This window comes from Hyaena hyaena, unplaced genomic scaffold (assembly GCF_003009895.1).
Source record: "Hyaena hyaena isolate Hyena2069 unplaced genomic scaffold, ASM300989v1 scaffold_539, whole genome shotgun sequence".
Classification (NCBI taxonomy): Eukaryota; Metazoa; Chordata; class Mammalia; order Carnivora; family Hyaenidae; genus Hyaena; species Hyaena hyaena.
In genome coordinates, this window is record NW_024081169.1 from 775973 (window position 1) to 793960 (window position 17988).

The 17988-nt window shown below is 52.3% G+C and overlaps 1 protein-coding gene across 1 annotated transcript in view; it reads left to right on the forward strand.

Moving 5' to 3' along the window:
- PHGDH (phosphoglycerate dehydrogenase) overlaps positions 1 to 17988 on the forward strand; it is a 34023-nt gene that overhangs the window by 12076 nt on the left and 3959 nt on the right. The window contains exons 4-8 of the mRNA XM_039255673.1: positions 2779 to 2833; positions 2931 to 3029; positions 13601 to 13733; positions 14210 to 14358; positions 15746 to 15898. Of these exons, the coding sequence (XP_039111604.1) occupies positions 2779 to 2833; positions 2931 to 3029; positions 13601 to 13733; positions 14210 to 14358; positions 15746 to 15898 (589 nt within the window). The remainder of the gene's footprint in view (positions 1 to 2778; positions 2834 to 2930; positions 3030 to 13600; positions 13734 to 14209; positions 14359 to 15745; positions 15899 to 17988) is intronic.

The window sequence follows — 17988 nt, forward strand, 5'->3', positions numbered from 1 at the left end:
AGGTAAATTAGAAGGATTTCAAGGAAGTGTCCCATTTCCAACCTCTCATCCAACAACCTTACTCATCAAGGATACATCAAAACTAAGAAACGAGCACCCTGTGGGGCCCCTGAGTGGCTCAGTCGGTTGAGCGTCCAACTTTGGCTCAGGTCATGATCCCACGGTTCGTGGGTTCGAGCCCCATGTTGGGCTCTGTGCTGGCAGCTCAGAGTCTGCTTCGGATCTTCTGTTCCGCTCTTTCTATGCCTCTTGGAAGGAAGGAAGGAAGCAAGCAAGCAAGCATGCACCCTCTGAAGGTGGAACAGCCAGTCTCTCATACCTTCTCATATGTTTGCTCAGACTGCTTTTCCGGCAGAGCAGCGACCGCACAACGGGAGCCGTGGACGTAAGGTTGAGAGCATTGAGCAATGTGGGTGGGATGGGCCTCACGGTGGGGACTTTGAACAGGCGGCAGGAGTTCCTGAGGTGCAGGAGAAGAACAGTGACACAGAAAGAGAGGAGAACGCCACCTATGTAGATTTCATCTTCCCGCCTTTACCTTCTCCTTCGTGAGTCAGCCCAGCTACCACTTGGTTCTCCGGAGACCCCTCGCCCCCATCATGGTCCTCCCCAGACTGGCCCTGAGAGGACCCTGAAATGTTAAAGCCTGGGGAGGATTCATGAGGGTCTGGGAATGTCTTGTGCCCCCCGGTGCCACACGCACCTCTCTTAGACAGCACTGGTGGCTCGGGAGGGCAGAGTAGGGCCTGAGCCAGGCCTGAGAGGGAGTGGGTGGGCTCCGTGTCACTAGGCCAGAGGCATGTTCTCAGGCTAGCTTTGCCGAGAAGGAAGCACTTCCTCAAGGCAAGTCGTTGTCCTTGGGACAGTCCTGAAATGAGGACCCGCTACTGAGCCCTGATGGGCCTAATGGGAGCTTCTCCCCAAGAAGCCTGTTACTCAAGCTTTGTGAGCTTACCTGTGACATCCCAGGGACACAGATGTCCCCGCAGGCTGACCTTCAGATGGAAGTGTGTCGGCAACGTGTAGACAGGAGTACTTTTTTTTTTTTTTTAAATTTATTTCTAGGAGAGAGAGAGAGACAATGTGAGCAGGGGAGGGTCAGAGAGAGAGGGAGTCACAGACTGAAACAGGCTCCAGGCTCCGAGCTGGCAGTCAGCACAGAGCCCGACGCGGGGCTCGAACCCACGAACCGCGAGATCATGACCTAAGCGAAAGTCGGACGCTTAACCGACTAAGCCACCCAGGCGCCCCAGGAGTACATTTTTTATAAGAATTCAGGGAGATGGAGATACAGGGACAGCATGTTGGAATCTCTCTTTACACACGTGTGCCTGTGCGCATGCACACACACAACACATAAACCCACACACACACACACACACACACACACACAGCCCGCCCTGAGTTTAGTGGCTGGCGGGAAAGACTGCATTTCAGTACTTCGGAGACTAGCTGTGGAGGGGATGTCCTTGGCTTTGAGTCAGTGCAGCTACTTCCATTGGGGTGAGGCTGTTCAGGGTGTTTAATGCTCCCGTTGTCTCTCTGCAGGCAGTTGTGAGCATTACAGGGGCTAAGATGCACCTAAGTATTTCTTTTTTTTTTTTCTTTAAGTTTATTTTTTTTTATTTTGAGAGAGAGAGAAAGCGAGCTCTTGGGGGAGGGGGGGAGAATCCCAAGCTGGCTCCATGCTGTTGGCTCAAAGCCCAGTGTAGGGCTTGAACCATGAACCATGAGATCATGACCCAAGCCAAAACCAAGAGTCAGATGCTTAACCAACTGAGCCACCTGGGAACCCCTTGTCTATGTGTTTATGGAGTGTCTAAAAAGAAAATAAATAGTTTTTTAATGTTTATTTATTTTTGAGAGAAAGAGACAGAGTGTGAGCCGGGAAGGGGCAGAGAGAGAGGGAGACACAGAATCCAAAGCAGGCTCCAGGCTCTGGGCTGTCAGCATAGATCTAGCCTGATGTCAGGCTCGAACTCATGAACTGTGAGATCATGATCTGAGCTGACGTTGGACGCTTAACTGACTAAGCCACCCAGGTGCCCGCTCCTTAAACATTTTAAACATTGTTTCCTGTCTTCCTTTTTCACTTCCAGAGAAGCCTGGATGACATGATCTTACCCTCTCACTTCTGACTCTGCCCTAACTTTCTTTGTCCCTTCCAGAAGATAGGTGGAAACTCAGACCTTCATGTTAACCAACAGGAGGACATAGGCTGGGTGCTGGGACAGGGGTCAATATGGACCCCTCACCCCCACCCCTCCATCCCAGGGTAGCCTGAAACAGCTGTGGCTTAAGAAACTCTCAACAAGCAATTAAATAACCAGCTGTCTGTTGATACAGTGGAAGATGTAGGTTGCAGCCTTGGATGGAAAAGGAAAAAGAAAATCCTTGAACTTCCTTGATGAACTTGATGTGATTAGAATTGCTCAATACCCCATTTTGTTATCCCCGGGAACCCCAGAGGGTTGGCTCTTACTTCTTACATGCCTAGAGTCGCTCAGTGTTGAGGTGGAATCAGAACCTCTACCCAGAGTCCTGGCCAGAGACAGAAATCCCAGGGAGACAGAAATCCCAGGGCTCCTGTCAGGCCTCGCTGGGGGTTTCCCTCTGCTCCACTCCCTCGACCCTCCTCGGGGTCTCTGCACCTGAGCTCCAGACCCAGCCTGAGCTTGGTTCCCCAGGGGAATGATGGGCAGAGGTTGTGGCTGTGCAGCCCTCCCCTTCCGCGTGCCCCCTCCCCGCCCCCCTCAGCCTGTGTCTGTGTCCTTGCAGACAGATTCCCCAGGCGACAGCTTCCATGAAGGACGGCAAATGGGAACGGAAGAAGGTGAGCAGCCGCCCCACCCCGCCCCACGTGCCTTGGTGCCCGGGGTCCACTCTGCCGCTCACTTTGGCTTCTTTGCCTTTTGCTTATTCGGTTACAGTTCATGGGAACAGAGCTCAGTGGAAAGATCCTGGGAATTCTTGGCCTGGGCAGGATTGGGAGAGAGGTGGCCACTCGTATGCAGTCTTTCGGGATGAAGGTAAGAGGTTGGTGAACCCCTTGGACGTCGGGCTCTCTGTAGCAGTTTCAGGGGAGAGGCAGCTTTGCTTGAGAGAAAGTCCAGGCTTTTTCCTAGGAGGCTCTGACCCTCCTGTAGAGCCCCTAAGTAGGCAGTGTAGCCGGGGAGGGGAGGGATGTTGGCCTGCCATTCTGAATGCCTGGCCTCAAAATCTGGGAATAACTTGGTGGAGGCCGCTCAGCTCTGGGGGGAGTGATTGCCCTGAGTCCCGGTGGAGCCGAGGGTCTGTGTCCTCCCCCGCCATGAGGGCTTCTTGTTTTGCTGTGTCTGAATTCCCTGTGAGAATTCAGAAAAACAGGAGCATATTTGCAGCCGTAGAACAGAGTAGCTCTCCATCCACCAGTGGGCTTCCCTCTGAAGTGCAGAAGAGACAGCAAGTGCTTCCGCATGTGCCGTGATGCGATGTTCAAGCCTGCGGTGGCTGGAGCACCTCCCGTATTTCTCAGAAATCCTCCCTGAGCGCCGTCTCCCTCCAGGACCCGCTTTATCATATCTGGGAACTCTGGTTCTGGGTGAGGGAGAGCTGTCAAAGTCAAGAGCAGTGTCATCCCCTCAGGACGGCCCAGAAGACTTCGAGAAGGGGAGGCTGCCGAGCCACACAGAGGAGGGCACCTTGAGGCAGCTCAGGGTGCTGGCTGACACCTCCTTATTCGCAGGGGCTGTTGGGGGGGGATCGTGTGTTCAAACTGTAGCCAGGAAGCCTGTCATTAAACATCAAGGAAAAAGTTTCGACAATCAGATCTTTTCTAGAAAAGTTTACATAGAGCCGCGGTGGCATTCTCCCTTTCTCCCCTCCTTCCTCCCTGTCTTGTGTTCCCTCCCGCCCGCCCGCTTCACAGAGTTAGAAGAGACCTTATAGATTAACCCTTAATTTTATACGGATGTCTGGAGTTTGTAAGTATTTGCTAAGGCCTCCAGCAAACAGAAGATAGACAAGAACCCAGCTGGGCATCCCGTTATACCACGTCGAACGTCTCCCTCCTGCCCCCCTTCCCCACCACATTTATTTACGCCAGCCAGATGTCTTCCCTAAGCCTCGGCACATTGTTCTAGGTCCCTGGCCTGGCAGGATCTGCTGGTCATGAGAACATAACCAAAGTAGTCCCTTCAGTGCAGAGATGGCGAGGTACCCTGTAAGCTGAAAGCTATGCTTTCTCTTCCTCTTTTTTTGAGAGATTAAGGTAAAGGCTTGGCTCTAGAAGCCGGGGGCCAAGTGAAGTAAGAACTTCACTGATGACACAGCGACTTGGAGAAGGTTGGGACAGCGGCCATCCAGTAGGCTCACTCCCCTTCCCCACGGCACACCGGACTCCCTGCACACTCTGAGGGGGTGCGTCTTCTGTACATTGTAACACGTAGCTGCTTCACTTGGGGGGGGGTCTCTGAAGGGTCACTGTTGGTTGTCTTGCTTTTGGGACAGGATCCTTGTAAACCCCTGAAACATACCTTGGAATGCCTCCCCCCGCCCCCGCCCTTGACAGCAGCCCTGGTCACTTCCGAGTGGCCCAGGGGGCCCTTGTTTATACTCACTGTGCACTTTGACAAGCTTCCTAACGTATTCCGAGTCCACATGAATTTTGCCGCAGGGCAGACAGATGGCTGGCCTGCGGGTTGCAGAGACCCTCATTGATGTGAGCAGTTGTGAAGAGCAAGATTTTCTAAAGGGCAAAGAGGGGAGATGGTTGAACAGACTGTGAAAGAGCCGGTTTGTCAGCATCTGGGCAGGAAACCATGATCGGTGTTCACTACACAGCTTGTTTTACATGCGCCTTGTTCTGTCTTTGGAAACCAATCATAGCCTGATTGATCATGGAAATCCCCAGAGGTCTTTTTTATTTGGGTGATTTAAAATTTTAAAAAAATTTTTAAGGTTTATTTTTACTTTTGAGAGAGAGAGAGAGAGAGGCAGAGCATGAGCAAGGGAGCTAGCAGAGAGAGAGAGACATAGAATCCAAAGCAGCTCCAGGCTTCGAGCTGTCAGCACAGAGCCCGACGTGGGGCTCGAACTCAGGAACCGTGAGATCATGACCTGATCTGAAGCCGGATGCTTAACCAACTGAGCCACCCAGGTGCCCCTAAAATTTTATTTTAATCAATAGGTGAATGCATTCTTACGAAAGCTGAAATCTAGATCCTTATCTCCTTGAGTACCTCCCCAATCTTGGTCTCACAGGAAACATCAGTTTGGTGTGTATCACCTTGGACTTTCTTCTATGCATTTACATGGAATGCACACCGTTCTTTGCCTATAGAGGGATTCTGTGCCTATTGAGAACAGACTATTATACATGCTGCTAACATAAAAATGTATGTCTTGTAACAAATACATGTACCATATTTTTAAACTATTGCGTGGAATTCTATTGTGTAGGCAAATTGCTTTTTATTTGGCCACTTCCTCAGGGATGGACGTTTAGATGGCTTGGAAATGTGGACTTAAGGAAGACATTGGTGAGGTCTTTCATGATACCCTTGGGGTTAAGATGGAAAGTATGAGCTGGGTGCTAAGGCTTTAGCTGAAGTCTTTGGTCAAAGATAGCCCTGTCTCCATCTGGAGGGAGCTGGTCCACAATGGTGAAAGGCTCTGCTTTCTTTTTCATCAGTGGCCCGTATGACAGGAAGCAGGGAGAGATGGTTAATTCCTTTTTTTTTTTTAATGTTTTATTTATTTATTTATTTATTTATTTATTTATTATTTCTAGGAGAGAGAGAGAGAGACAGCATGAGCAGGGGAGGGTCAGAGAGAGAGGGAGCCACAGACGCGGGGCTCGAACCCACGAACCGCGAGATCATGACCTAAGCGAAAGTCGGACGCTTAACCAACTAAGCCACCCAGGCGCCCCATGTTTTATTTATTTCTGAGAGAGAGAGAGAGAGACAGCGTGAATAGGGGAGGGTCAGAGAGAGACGAAGACACAGAATCTAAAGCAGGCTCCAGGCTAGCTGCCAGCACAGAGCCCAACACGGCGCTCGAACCCACGAGCTGGGAGATCATGACCTGAGCCAAAGTCAGGCACTTAACCAACTAAGCCACCCAGGCATCCCAGAGATGGTTAATTCTTAAGAATGTGGAGTTAGGTCCTAAAAGACGTTAAAAAGGCTAGAATGCTAGTTATGCATCCTAATAGGAAGTCTAGCTAGAATACCTGTCAGCGCCCTACATATGGATCCCCAAAGCAACTAAACATATTAGATGTAGAGGTGTTGTTAAAAAGCTTTTGTAAGAGAGGAGACCTTTGGTAGACAGAAATGCAGTATAGTTAAAAGTAGCATGGCTGATAGAAAAGGTAATAGGACTTTTGGCAGCATTAAAAGAAATACGGCTTCCAGAACAAGGAAGGTGACATTCCTTATGCTGTGTACAGTCAGACGGCGAAGTCTTGTGAACCCATGCTCTGTGAGACTGAAAGTTCTGGAGGTGGAAGGTGATGGTTTGAGGCTCGTGTCTGTACTTCCTAAGCAAGGGTTGAAGGTACTGGGGTCACTGAGCCCCATAGTGACTTGGGAAGCAACCTAGGAGGTTCCCAAATAGCTAACAGCCAGTCTGTGGAAGAGTGTAGTGCTCTAAGCCATGGATCCAGGGAGAACCAACAGACTCAAGCCGGAGGGGACAGAGCTACAGCCAGAACTGGCCCCAGACGGAAGGGAGAGAGCTAAGCCTCCCACTCATGCAGAGGCACCTGTGAGACTGGTTAAGTGCCTGGCCAGCATGAGGACGAGGTGGAGGCATTGGCAGAGAGGTAGAAGCAGATGGCCTGCAAAGCTCTGATATCTCCAAGCACCTGTTACCCACAGGCTGCACATTTCTTTTTTTTTTTTTCTTTTTTAATATTTTTTTTATTTATTTCTAGGAGAGAGAGAGAGAGAGAGACAGCGTGAGCAGGGGAGGGTCAGAGAGAGAGGGAGTCACAGACTGAAACAGGCTCCAGGCTCCGAGCTGGCAGTCAGCACAGAGCCCGACGCGGGGCTCGAACCCACGAACCGCGAGATCATGACCTAAGCGAAAGTCGGACGCTTAACCGACTAAGCCACCCAGGTGCCCCACAGGCTGCACATTTCTTTATAACTTAGCAGGAGGTTCACTCTGCGGTAATTGGAAACAGGATAAAATTATTAAGGACTGTGGTTTGTTACAGGAACTTGGGAGAATGCCGTGATTAAGGACAGAGTGGACCAGGAAGCAGAGGCGGCCCTGAGTAGTCCCGTTGGGCAGTTTAGGCAACAGCAAAGCATGTGAAGATTATCTTTATCACCCACTCCCCTCCTTGGCCCTGGGGGCTTACCCTGTGCTTTAATCTGTCACCCAGGCTGTTAATCACTAATGAGGTTGTTAATGGATGACTAACTTCCAGCCCCTTCCAGAGTATTGTGATTTAAGAGTTGACCCCTTCATGTCACAGGAGAGATTGTCAGAGACTCTTCCATGCTCAGATGTTGGGGATAGACTGCCCCCTTTCCTGTCCTTTCTTTGTCACCTCTGGTCACTTAGGGAAGGCGGGGGGGGTGGTATCCTGGACATTGGCTCTGCTAGGGAGCTTAGCCGCCTGGCTTCCCAGCAGCCCCGGGTTGAGTGGGTGTTGGGGCTGGTTGGGGGAGAGCCCCCCCCCCTTTTGCTGCTGTTCCCAACCAGCACAGGCCCGGAAGGGGACTTCCCAGGCCCCCTGAGAGCAGCTGCTGACTTGCTCTGAGCCACATGTGTGTTTCTGGAGAATTCTGGCCGCCGGTAGCCTGCTGGTGGTCTGAGTCACCTATCTGAGTCTCGGGCTCTATAGTATTCTTTCTGCCTGAATATTTTTCTCAACCTTGTTGGTGCATAACACGCTGTACACTCGGAGACCTTCATGCCAGCATGCCCCCTAGAATGTGCGATCGGACCCGAGCCCGCCAGGAGCTGAGCCTTGTACTCCTGTCCAAAGTTTTTTTTTTTCTGAGGAGCAGACAAGCATCTCTTAACAGTTACTTCGTGGCCGGTGTTGTGATGAAGCTGAAGCTGGCCCCGAGGGATGGACATTGAACCCGAGGCACCATTTATCACTGATCTCTCTCAGACCCAGCTAGTGTTTACTGAGGTCTGCTGTATGTCAGAGCCTGTGCTCACCGTGACCCTGCCAGGTCGGTATTGTTACCCCAGTTTTACAGATAAGGAAACTGAGGCACAGGAAGGCTGTATGATAATGTTCAAGATAGTAGGACTAGAAAATGGTGGAGTCCAGCTTCAACTCCAGGTTTCCTGACTTCCGGTCTGGGGCCCTTTGTCCTGCACCACCACGGTCTTTGGGCCTGACCTGTACAGGCCACAAGGTCTCTGTGCCCTGTCACTGTGCTCCGGCTTCTTCAGGACGAAGGCTCCCTGGGGCAAGCAGCTGCTATCTCAGTCTGGGAACTGTGTTTCCTACTCCCCTAGAGTACTGATTTTCCAGTTCTTCCCAGAGCCTCAAGCTCCAGAAAGGTGCCTTAGGGACATAGGAAGGGGACCCTCGGGAGACAGGTGGTGGGGCTCTGGGCCTTCACCTCTGCAGCCTTGATTGGTTTTTATATCACGGTTCTGTGGAAGATTTCACTGTGCAAAGGGGAGAGAGTTCTAATTTTAAGCCAGAAGAACTGGCTGTGGGGTGGGAAGAGGGTGTGATGGGGAGGCTCTTTCCCGCGGAGGCCAAGGCAGCCTCTCCTGCCTTCTGTGACACCCGCTAGGAGGTGGCTTTGCATGAAAAGCTAGGCTTCTGCTCATACCCAGCAACAGGAGTGTGTCCTGAGGCCGGGATTCACCGGAGAGCCCCTTGTGGGTGTCCCTGAGGCTCCTCTCAGAACAGTCTTCAGATGGCATGTGCCTGGACTCGCTGCAGCTTCTGTCCAGCAGCACATCTGACCCTTGTCAGGGCATATCAGGATTCTACTCAGACATAGGTCTCCAGGGCCCAGTGTCACCCTTCCCTGCTCCCCCCACATGGACTCCTGGTGTGAGAGCCCCAGCTCCTGGCTAAGTTCACCTTCCGACTTCCCTGAGGATCTTGAGTGAAAAATGATGGGTTTTCTCAGCCGAATTCTTCCCTGCATTGTCTGCAGTGGAACGAGAGAGAGCTGCGTCGGGTGGAAGATGCCCGTCTCCACCTTCCCCATCTGCAGGCCCCCCCCCCCCCATGGGGACACTGGGCCAGGCTCGGCCCGCGGGACCCTTCCAGCATCTCCACCCTGGTTCTTGGCTCCTGAGAGCCCAGAAGCCCTAGAGTTGCATGAACTTGGTCTCCATGTGGCCTGGCTTTGTGGGCTCTGCTGGTGTTCCCGACCTCTCCTCACTCACATGAACAAAGTACATCTGGATTAAGGATGAACGGGGCCATTGTTCTGGATGGCTCAGGACAGACAAATAGGACTTGTAAGGACACGGGCAGAGACCCTGTCTCTTCCCCTGGACACCTCATTGTCCCCACAGAAACGAATAGGTTCCATCTGAAAGGAATGACCACTTGGGCTGGGGCGGTCATGACCTTGTGATCCTACAGCCTCTCCCCCCAAAACCTCCACCTTGGCTTTCCTGGTGCCACGAGGCAGATGATGAAAACTGTGATCTGAAAGCTATACCTGATTCATAACCATTTCAGTTTCTTCTCTGGAAGGACTGAATTTTATTTTAATTTAGTTTTTTTTAAAAAATTTACATCCAAGTCAGTTAGCATATAGTGCAACAGTGATTTCAGGAGTCGATTCCTTAATGTCCCTCACCCATGTAGCCCATCCCCCTCCCACAACCCCTCCAGCAACCCTCTGTTTGTTCTCCATATGTAAGAGTCTCTTATGTTTTTGTCCCCCTCCCTGATTTTATATTATTTTTGCTTCCCTTCCCTTATGTTCCTCTGCTTTGTATCTTAATTTCCTCATATGATTGAAGTCACATGGTATTTGTCTTTCTCTGACTGGCTAATTTCACTCAGCATAATACTCTCTCGTTCCATCTGCATAGTTGCAAATGGCAAGATTTCATGGTATATATACACCATATCTTCTTTATCCATTCATCCATCAATGGACATTTGGGCTCTTTCCATATTTTGGCTATTGTTGATAGCCCTGCTATAAACATTGGGGTGCCTGTGTCCCTTTGAAACAGCACACTTGTATCCCTTGGATAAATACCTAGTAGTGCAATTGCTGGGCTGTAGGGTAGTTCTTTTTTTTTAAATTTATTTATTTTTATTTTTTTACAAATAGTTTATTGTCAAGTTGGTTTCCATATAACACCCAGTGCTCATCCCCATAAGTGGCCCCCCTCCATGCCTGTCTCCCCTCTCTCCCCCCACACCCATGAGTCCTCAGTTTGTTCTCCACATTCATTTTTTTTTTTTAAATTTTTTTTTAAATTTATTTCTAGGAGAGAGAGAGACAGCGTGAGCAGGGGAGGGTCAGAGAGAGAGGGAGTCACAGACTGAAACAGGCTCCAGGCTCCGAGCCGGCAGTCAGCACAGAGCCCGACGCAGGGCCCGAACCCACGAACCGCGAGATCATGACCTAAGCGAAAGTCGGACGCTTAACCGACTAAGCCACCCAGGCGCCCCTATTCTCCGCATTCAAAAGTCTCTCATGGTTTGCCTCTCTCCCTCACCCCCACCATTTCCCCCCTTCTTCTCCCCCATGGTCGTCCTTTAAGTTCCTCCTAATCCTCCTAGTTCTATTTTTTTTAAGATTTTTAAAAATGTTTTTTTAGTTTTTAATTTTTTAAAAATGTTTTTTATTTATTTCTGAGAGAGAGAGACAGCATGAGCAGGGGAGGGTCAGAGAGTGAGGGAGGCACAGAATCCGAAACAGGCTCCAGGCCCTGAGCTGGCCGTCAGCACAGAGCCCGACGCGGGCCTCGAACCCACAAACCGTGAGATCATGTCCTGAGCTGAAGTCGGACGCTCAACCGACTGAGCCACCCAGGTGCCCCTGTTTATTTATTTTTCAGAGACACGCACACACAGAGAATGAGCAGGGAAGGGGCAGAGAGAGGGAGGGAGATAGAATCGGAAGCAGGCTCCAGGCTCTGAGCTGTCAGCACAGAGCCCGATGCGGGGCTTGAACTCATGAACCATGAGATCATGACCTGAGCAGAAGTCAGACGTTTAACCGACTGAGCCACTCAGGTTCCCCGGGGTAGTTCTATTTTTGATTTTTTGAGGAACCTCCATACTGTTTTCCAGAGTGGCTGCACCAGTTTACATTCCCACCAGCAGTGCAAAAGGGTTCCTCTTTCTCTGCATCCTCGCCAACATCTGTTGCTTGACTTGTTGATTTTAGCCATTCTGACAGGTGTGAGGTCGTATCTCATGGTTTCGACTTGTATTTCCCTGATGACGAGGCACACCGAGCATCCTTTCATGTGTCTGTTGGCCATCTGGATGTCTTCTTTCGAGAAGTGTCTGTTCATGTCTTTTGGAAGGGCTGAATTTTATATAGAAAGCTTCTTTGCTGTGATTTTTCTTTTTCTTTTTTTTTTTTTTATTTATTTCTAGGAGAGAGAGAGAGAGACAGCGTGAGCAGGGGAGGGTCAGAGAGAGAGGGAGTCACAGACTGAAACAGGCTCCAGGCTCTGAGCTGGCAGTCAGCACAGAGCCCGACGCGGGGCTCGAACCCACGAACCGCGAGATCATGACCTAAGCGAAAGTCGGACGCCTAACCGACTAAGCCACCCAGGCGCCCCTTCTTTGCTGTGATTTTTCTAAGATAACTTACGTTTCCCCCAAAGAATTGATGATCTGGGGGGGAAACACAACAAAGTAAGAAAAGCACACCGGAGCAAAAGCTTCCGCCACCCAGCGATGACCACCGTTAAAGTGTCTGAGTATAGTGTTTTACGTTCTTCTTGTTTGTTTTTGTTTAATCCCGGGCCACCTCTGAACATTGTAGGGTTCACCTCTAACGTTTCCGGGTTAAGGGAACGTCCTTTTCAAGGAATATTGAGGTCTTGAAAATCGGAGCAGGGGAGGACTTTGAAATCATCCACGTAATTCCTCACTTGAGGATGAAGACCCAGGTCCGGGCCTCCTGGGTAGTGTCCACACCTTGGCCCTGCAGGTATGCCTAGGTCACTTGTCTGTCCTGCATTCTTGAGGACATGGATGCCTTTGAGATTTTTATGGCTGCGACACCTCCTTCCCCCAGTCCGTGCTGCTGACTTGGACCAAGCTGATGGAGGGAGGCCGGCGTAGACCAGACAGAAAAGTGGATTAAGTCTTTGCTGTTGAAAGAGGTAGATGCTTCCTGGCTGCTTGTGCTGGGTTGGTAATCTTCAAAGCATTGCCCTTGCCGAGACATGTGTGAGTGGCATGCAACACTGTTCCTGATGCAGGAGACATGTGTCCATCTACTACACCCTTATCTTCTCAGGAGGTGCCGTGACCCTCCCTACCTGATTAAAGTGGGGGGGGGGCACTAGGGGCACAGGCTCTGAAATCCCACTCCACCATTTGCCACTGGGCATGACCTTGACTAAATCATTTCACCTTTCTGCCTTAGTTTCCTTATCTGTAAAATGGGGAAATCATAGTGCCTGATCCATTGGATATAAGTTGGGGGCACCTGACATAGGAAGTGGAAAAGGAGTGTTTGCCATTATGAGCTCTGATGGCACGTCCTTTCTTCTGAGCTTTCTCTTCAACTGCCTTTCCCCTCACCGATATATGACCTTTGCAAATATGAGGCTGATGGAGTTTGTACCCCCAGAGTTTTCTGCCTGTCCCCCAATCTCCCAGGAGTCAGCCTCCCTTCCTTCTCAGCAGCCTCGGAGAGGTCACTCTGTCTTGGGGATCTCCTCCTCCCCTTTCAGCCCAGAACCTTCTTCTGGGTCCCTCCCAATCCACAGTTCCTTTATGTCTCCCTATCCCCCACTCTTAACGTCCTTGTTCCTCACCCCCATCAAGCCTGTCTTGTTGAAAGGATCCATCTCTAGTCAGTTAGACATCTGTGTGATTAGTCACCAAGTCATGCCTTCCAAGACTAGATGCCCTTTAAGCCTTAAAGGAAACTTCAAGAAGGGACCAAACAATCTCTGCTGATGTGTCTACCCAGTGTCTAGTCTTGATCTCTGCTCATGCTGCCCTACCCCACTCACCCACCCCTGCTTCCTCACTCTGCTGAAGTAGTCAGTGCTCCTGCCTGCTCTCTGACCCTGTGGGTCCTGGGCTGTGGTCAGCCTATCCTCTCTTCCCTGGTGGCACCCCACGAGTGCGTCACTGCTCCCCAGGTGGTCGTACTACCCCTCTTGGGCTTTCTGCTTGCCAAGAGTTTCTGAGCTCCACCTTAACGCGCGCACGCGCGCTGCTCTTGCATGGTTAAGAGCATGAGCCTCCCTTTGCATTCGTTCCTCCTCATGTGTGAGACCCACTTTCCTCCGCTCTAAAGTAGAATAGTGCCAACTTTTATTGTATTCTTGTGAGAGGTAACCGGCGTTTGGAAAGGTTTAGCAATAGTGCTTGGTAAACAGTCAGTAAACAGCCATCAACACTAAAATTAACATTGGCATTGACTCCTCTCTCCGTGTCTCCCTCGCTTCTGACCAGACTATAGGGTACGACCCCATCATTTCGCCGGAGGTCTCGGCCTCCTTTGGTGTTCAGCAGCTTCCCCTGGAGGAGATCTGGCCTCTCTGTGATTTTATCACTGTGCACACACCTCTCCTGCCCTCCACCACGGGTAAGTGTGTCCCTGCTGATGGGTTGTCCTCAGAAGCCACAGAGCAGATCAGGGCGGGCCCTCCATCCAGGCCTTCTGCAGACGCCGGGGACCAGGCCCCTCGGGTGCGGCGTCTGGTGATGCTTTGTTAGCTGGCCCCACACCACGTGGAGGAGGGGTGAGCTAGCTGGGAATACACGGGATGCACTGGGTCACCATGTCCATCCCATGGTTTTTTCCTGGAGCCACTGCTGGCCTTTCTGAGTCTGGGGCCTGCTCAGCGCATTAATGCCTCGGGCAGTACTAGGGTGTTTCTAAACTGAGTTTGGTCTAAATTTGGAATGGAGACTCTTGCCCTGGGGTCTGAGCAGGGAGAGGCTGTCACCCTGCAGGAAGGAGGCCAGCGGGGGAGGAGCTGCTGTGGGCAAGGGAGGGGCTGGGACTGGAGTCTGGATACCAAGCACCAGCGCTGCAGGAAAGCTCTTCCTTCCCTCCAGGCTTGCTGAACGACAGCACCTTTGCCCGGTGCAAGAAGGGGGTGCGTGTGGTGAATTGCGCTCGGGGAGGGATCGTGGACGAGGGAGCCCTCCTCCGGGCCCTGCAGTCGGGTCAGTGTGCTGGTGCTGCGCTGGACGTGTTTACAGAGGTGAGTGCCCAGGAGAGGAGAGGAGCAGTGAGCAGAGGGGCCTGGGGCAGGGAAGCCCAGCGTGCACAGAGGCCTTCGGCCTGAGGTCCCTAGCATCCGCAGTAAACAGGAGAAATTGTGCTGCCAAAAATCCCACTCTTGTGGTCTGAGGAGCCTTTGCAGAGCTTGCTCCAGAGGCGGCCCTGTTGTCTTTTGCAAAACTCAGATTTTAAATGGGACCCAATTCCTGGCCTCAGTTTCACCCCACTGCTGCCTTCCGGGAAGACGGTGCAGCAAATCAGTTATGAGGATTTGAGACAGGGAGGGATCACTTGGGGCGGAGTGTATAATGGATTGACGCAGGTCTCTGATGAAATGAATCCCATTGCCAAGAAGACCTTCCACCCAGGGTCCGTTGGCGTCTCCTTTCCTCCCTTTCCTTCCTCTCGTCGGGGAAGGAAAGGAAACCTGAGGATAATGGCCTGGTGCCGGGCCCAGGCTGCCCTGTCTTTCTGCAGGGGAGCTGTCTGCTATCATACCAGATGGAATGATGGACAGGGCATTTTCCCGAGAATCCTGTTGGCCTCTCTCAAAAGTCCCGGCACCAGCATCAGAGGTCCAGAGGAAAGAGCAGGAATTTGGGACTACGCAGTGAGGGGTTGCTGGTTACTTTCGGCAGGGCCTTGGCGGGTCCGCAGCCATCTCTGAGCCCCGTAGCGCTCACTGTGTCTTCCCTGTACAGGGACACAGCACTTTGGGTTCGTATTCCTGGCCACCACCCTAACTAGAGGATAAGCTTCTTGAAGGCAGAGGCACACCTGGCCCTTCCCCAGCCCAGCACCTCCATCTTGCTGTCTTTGGGCTTCTCATGGCACCTGCCACTGTGTGGACAGAAGAGACCTGAGTGACATTCCCAAAGGCAACGTGCTGGGCTCAGCAGAAGGATGGGCAGGACGCTAGAGGGTGGACCACCTGTTGTGGTGAGAGCCAGAACGTGACGGTGTGTGCAGAGGGCCTACTTGGTGAAGAGCAGTCAGTGCTGCACGGATTCATAGGGAAAGAAAGACCAGTAACCCCAACAGTAGCCCCCACTGGCTGACAGCCTCCTGAGTTACGTAATCTGCACAGCAGTGTTACCAGGTGGCTAGTATTAGCCCATTTAATAGATGAGGAAACTGAGGCTCGGAAAGGTGGGTGGAGATGTACCTGAAGACGCATAAGCCGCGGAGCTGAGACGCAGATCCCATCCGTCCTTCTGTCCACTCTGCCATGGCGGGACAGTGACGAGGAAACTGGGCTTTGAGACCAGCCGCAGCCCTGGCGAGACTGAGGCAGAAGGCGCCGCCACCCCTGCCCTCCTCTCTGGTTTCCCCGGGCAGCCGACCCAGAGGTGTCTCTTTCTGGGTAGGAGCCGCCGAGAGACCGCGCCCTGGTGGAGCATGAGAGCGTCATCAGCTGCCCCCATCTAGGCGCCAGCACCAAGGAGGCCCAGAGCCGCTGCGGCGAGGAGATTGCCATCCAGTTTGTGGACATGGTGAAGGGGAAGTCCCTGGCGGGGGTGGTAAGTACAGCCAGGCCGCCAGGGGCCCAGGGTTCAGAGGAAGGAGCCCGAGGAGGGGATCTGGTTGCAGGTGGGGGGTGACCGCTCTGGTGAGCAGTTATGCTGAGTGGTTTCCACCCTGGGAGCAGGAGATCGGGACGCCCCCTGAGCCAGGCCTGTAGGGGGGGTGGCAGGGGCCGCCCTGTCCCAGCCTCCGTAGCTGCGGGTGTGGGGGGCGGGGGGTGGCAGGGAGACGGCTCAGCGCTGCTACACTGTATCCTTGCTGCTGAGACTGTGGCTCTTCCCAGGGTCTGGGCTCCAGAGAAAGGTCCCTTTGTTCTCCACAAGCCTCGGGAATGAAGGAGTGCGGCCTGAGTCATGCTGGACACTGTGGGCAGTGGCGGCTGGGGGACCCGCCAGTGGAGAAGCCTGTCAGGGACCTCTCGCCTCGGCGGCCTGAGTGCGCCTTGTAGCCCTTGGCGGGCCGAATTCCCAGCCCCAGAATGAACCCCCCACGCCTCCTCTCCTTTCCCAAATCATGGCCTGCTATCCCTGCTTCCTGTCTTAGCTCACGCTGGGCCCTTCCTAACACGTTTCTCCTTCAGTCCTGTCTCAATCATTCGGTCTTTGAATGTTCTTTAAGCTGCAGAAGGTACCAGAATCTATCCTAGTCCTTTGGGGGACACAGATGAATAAGGAAAGCATAGCTCTCTTTCAGGGGGACCCCCACCCCTTCCCAAAGACTTGCTTGGCCTTTCTAGCCCAGTTTCAACCCTTTTGCGAGAAACCACATTCTCTCTTGTTAAGATTTCATGAGTTTCTGTCTTTAAATTCTGAATCATTATTCTAGGAGAGCCAAGGCTAGTCCCCAACCTTCCCCGCTGAGCCCTAGTTCTGACTGCCGGGGACAGACCGTAGCAGGAGAGCCACAGGGTGCTTTGTTCAGCCCGTCTGGGCCACCCTGCCTCCTATACCCTGAGGGAGTGAGGGAGCCAACTGCTCCCCCGAGGGACCCGCCCCCCCCCCCAGGGCCAGCCCGGTGGCAGCTACGGGACGGTAGTCAGTGACCACTCTTGGCCTGCCCATCTGTGTGCCTGTCCCTCTCTATTCGGCGTCACTTGGCTCCTCAGAGTGGGGGCCACTTCCTCACTCCCTTTGCACATTTAGCTTCTGAGCAGCCCGCCCACCCAGATGATGCTCTGGGATCCCGACCGAGGCCCCGGGCAGTGGCCAGTGTCCGCCAGCTGGGGCTGGGCTCTTCCCTTTGCCAGGCAGCTGTCTGCCCTCCCGTCATAGCCCTCAGGGGTTCCTATGGTGCCATTAGGTAGTGGTGGCATTCCAGGCCTTTCCATGACAGGGGTTGCTGACCACCAGCTCCATCAAATGGCACCACAAGCTGTTCCCATCTTCTATTGGAGGTAAACTCCCTTGGTCAAAGCAGTTAGACTTGGGCAAATTTAAAAAAAAATTTTTTTAATGTTTATTTATTTTTGAGAGAGAGAGAGAGAGACAGAGTGCAAGCAGGGGAGGGGCAAGGAGAGAGGGAGGCACAGAATCTGAAGCAGGCTCCAGGCTCTGAGCTGTCAGCACAGAGCCTGACATGGGGCTCAAACTCACGGACTGCGAGATCATGACCTGAGCTGAAGGTGGATGCTCAGCTGACTGAGCCACCCAGGCACCTCTCATCTTTTTTTTTTTTTTAAGTTTATTTATTTATTTTGAGAGAGCATATGTGGGGAAAGGACAGAGCGAGAGGGAGAGAGAGCACCCCAAGCAGGCTCTGTGCTGTCAGCACAGAGCCTAAGCAGGGCTCAAACTCATGAACCGTGAGATCATGACCTGAGATGAAATTAAGAGTCAATGCTTAACCAACTGAGCCACCTAAGAGCCCCACCCTTTTTTTTTCTGTAGAGTTTATTTATAGAGCCAGATCATCTTGAACCACCAAATGGAATCGAAATTCTGACCCAGGACAAGCTGGCTTTGTTATCAAGCTCCTTGTGTGGGGGTCCAGCCCTCCAGACCCTACACCCTACACCCCCCTTTAGCTGCCCAGCTGCCTCGCAGTGGCCTCCACATGGGCCAACATCTGAAAGGCGATAGGATCAAGA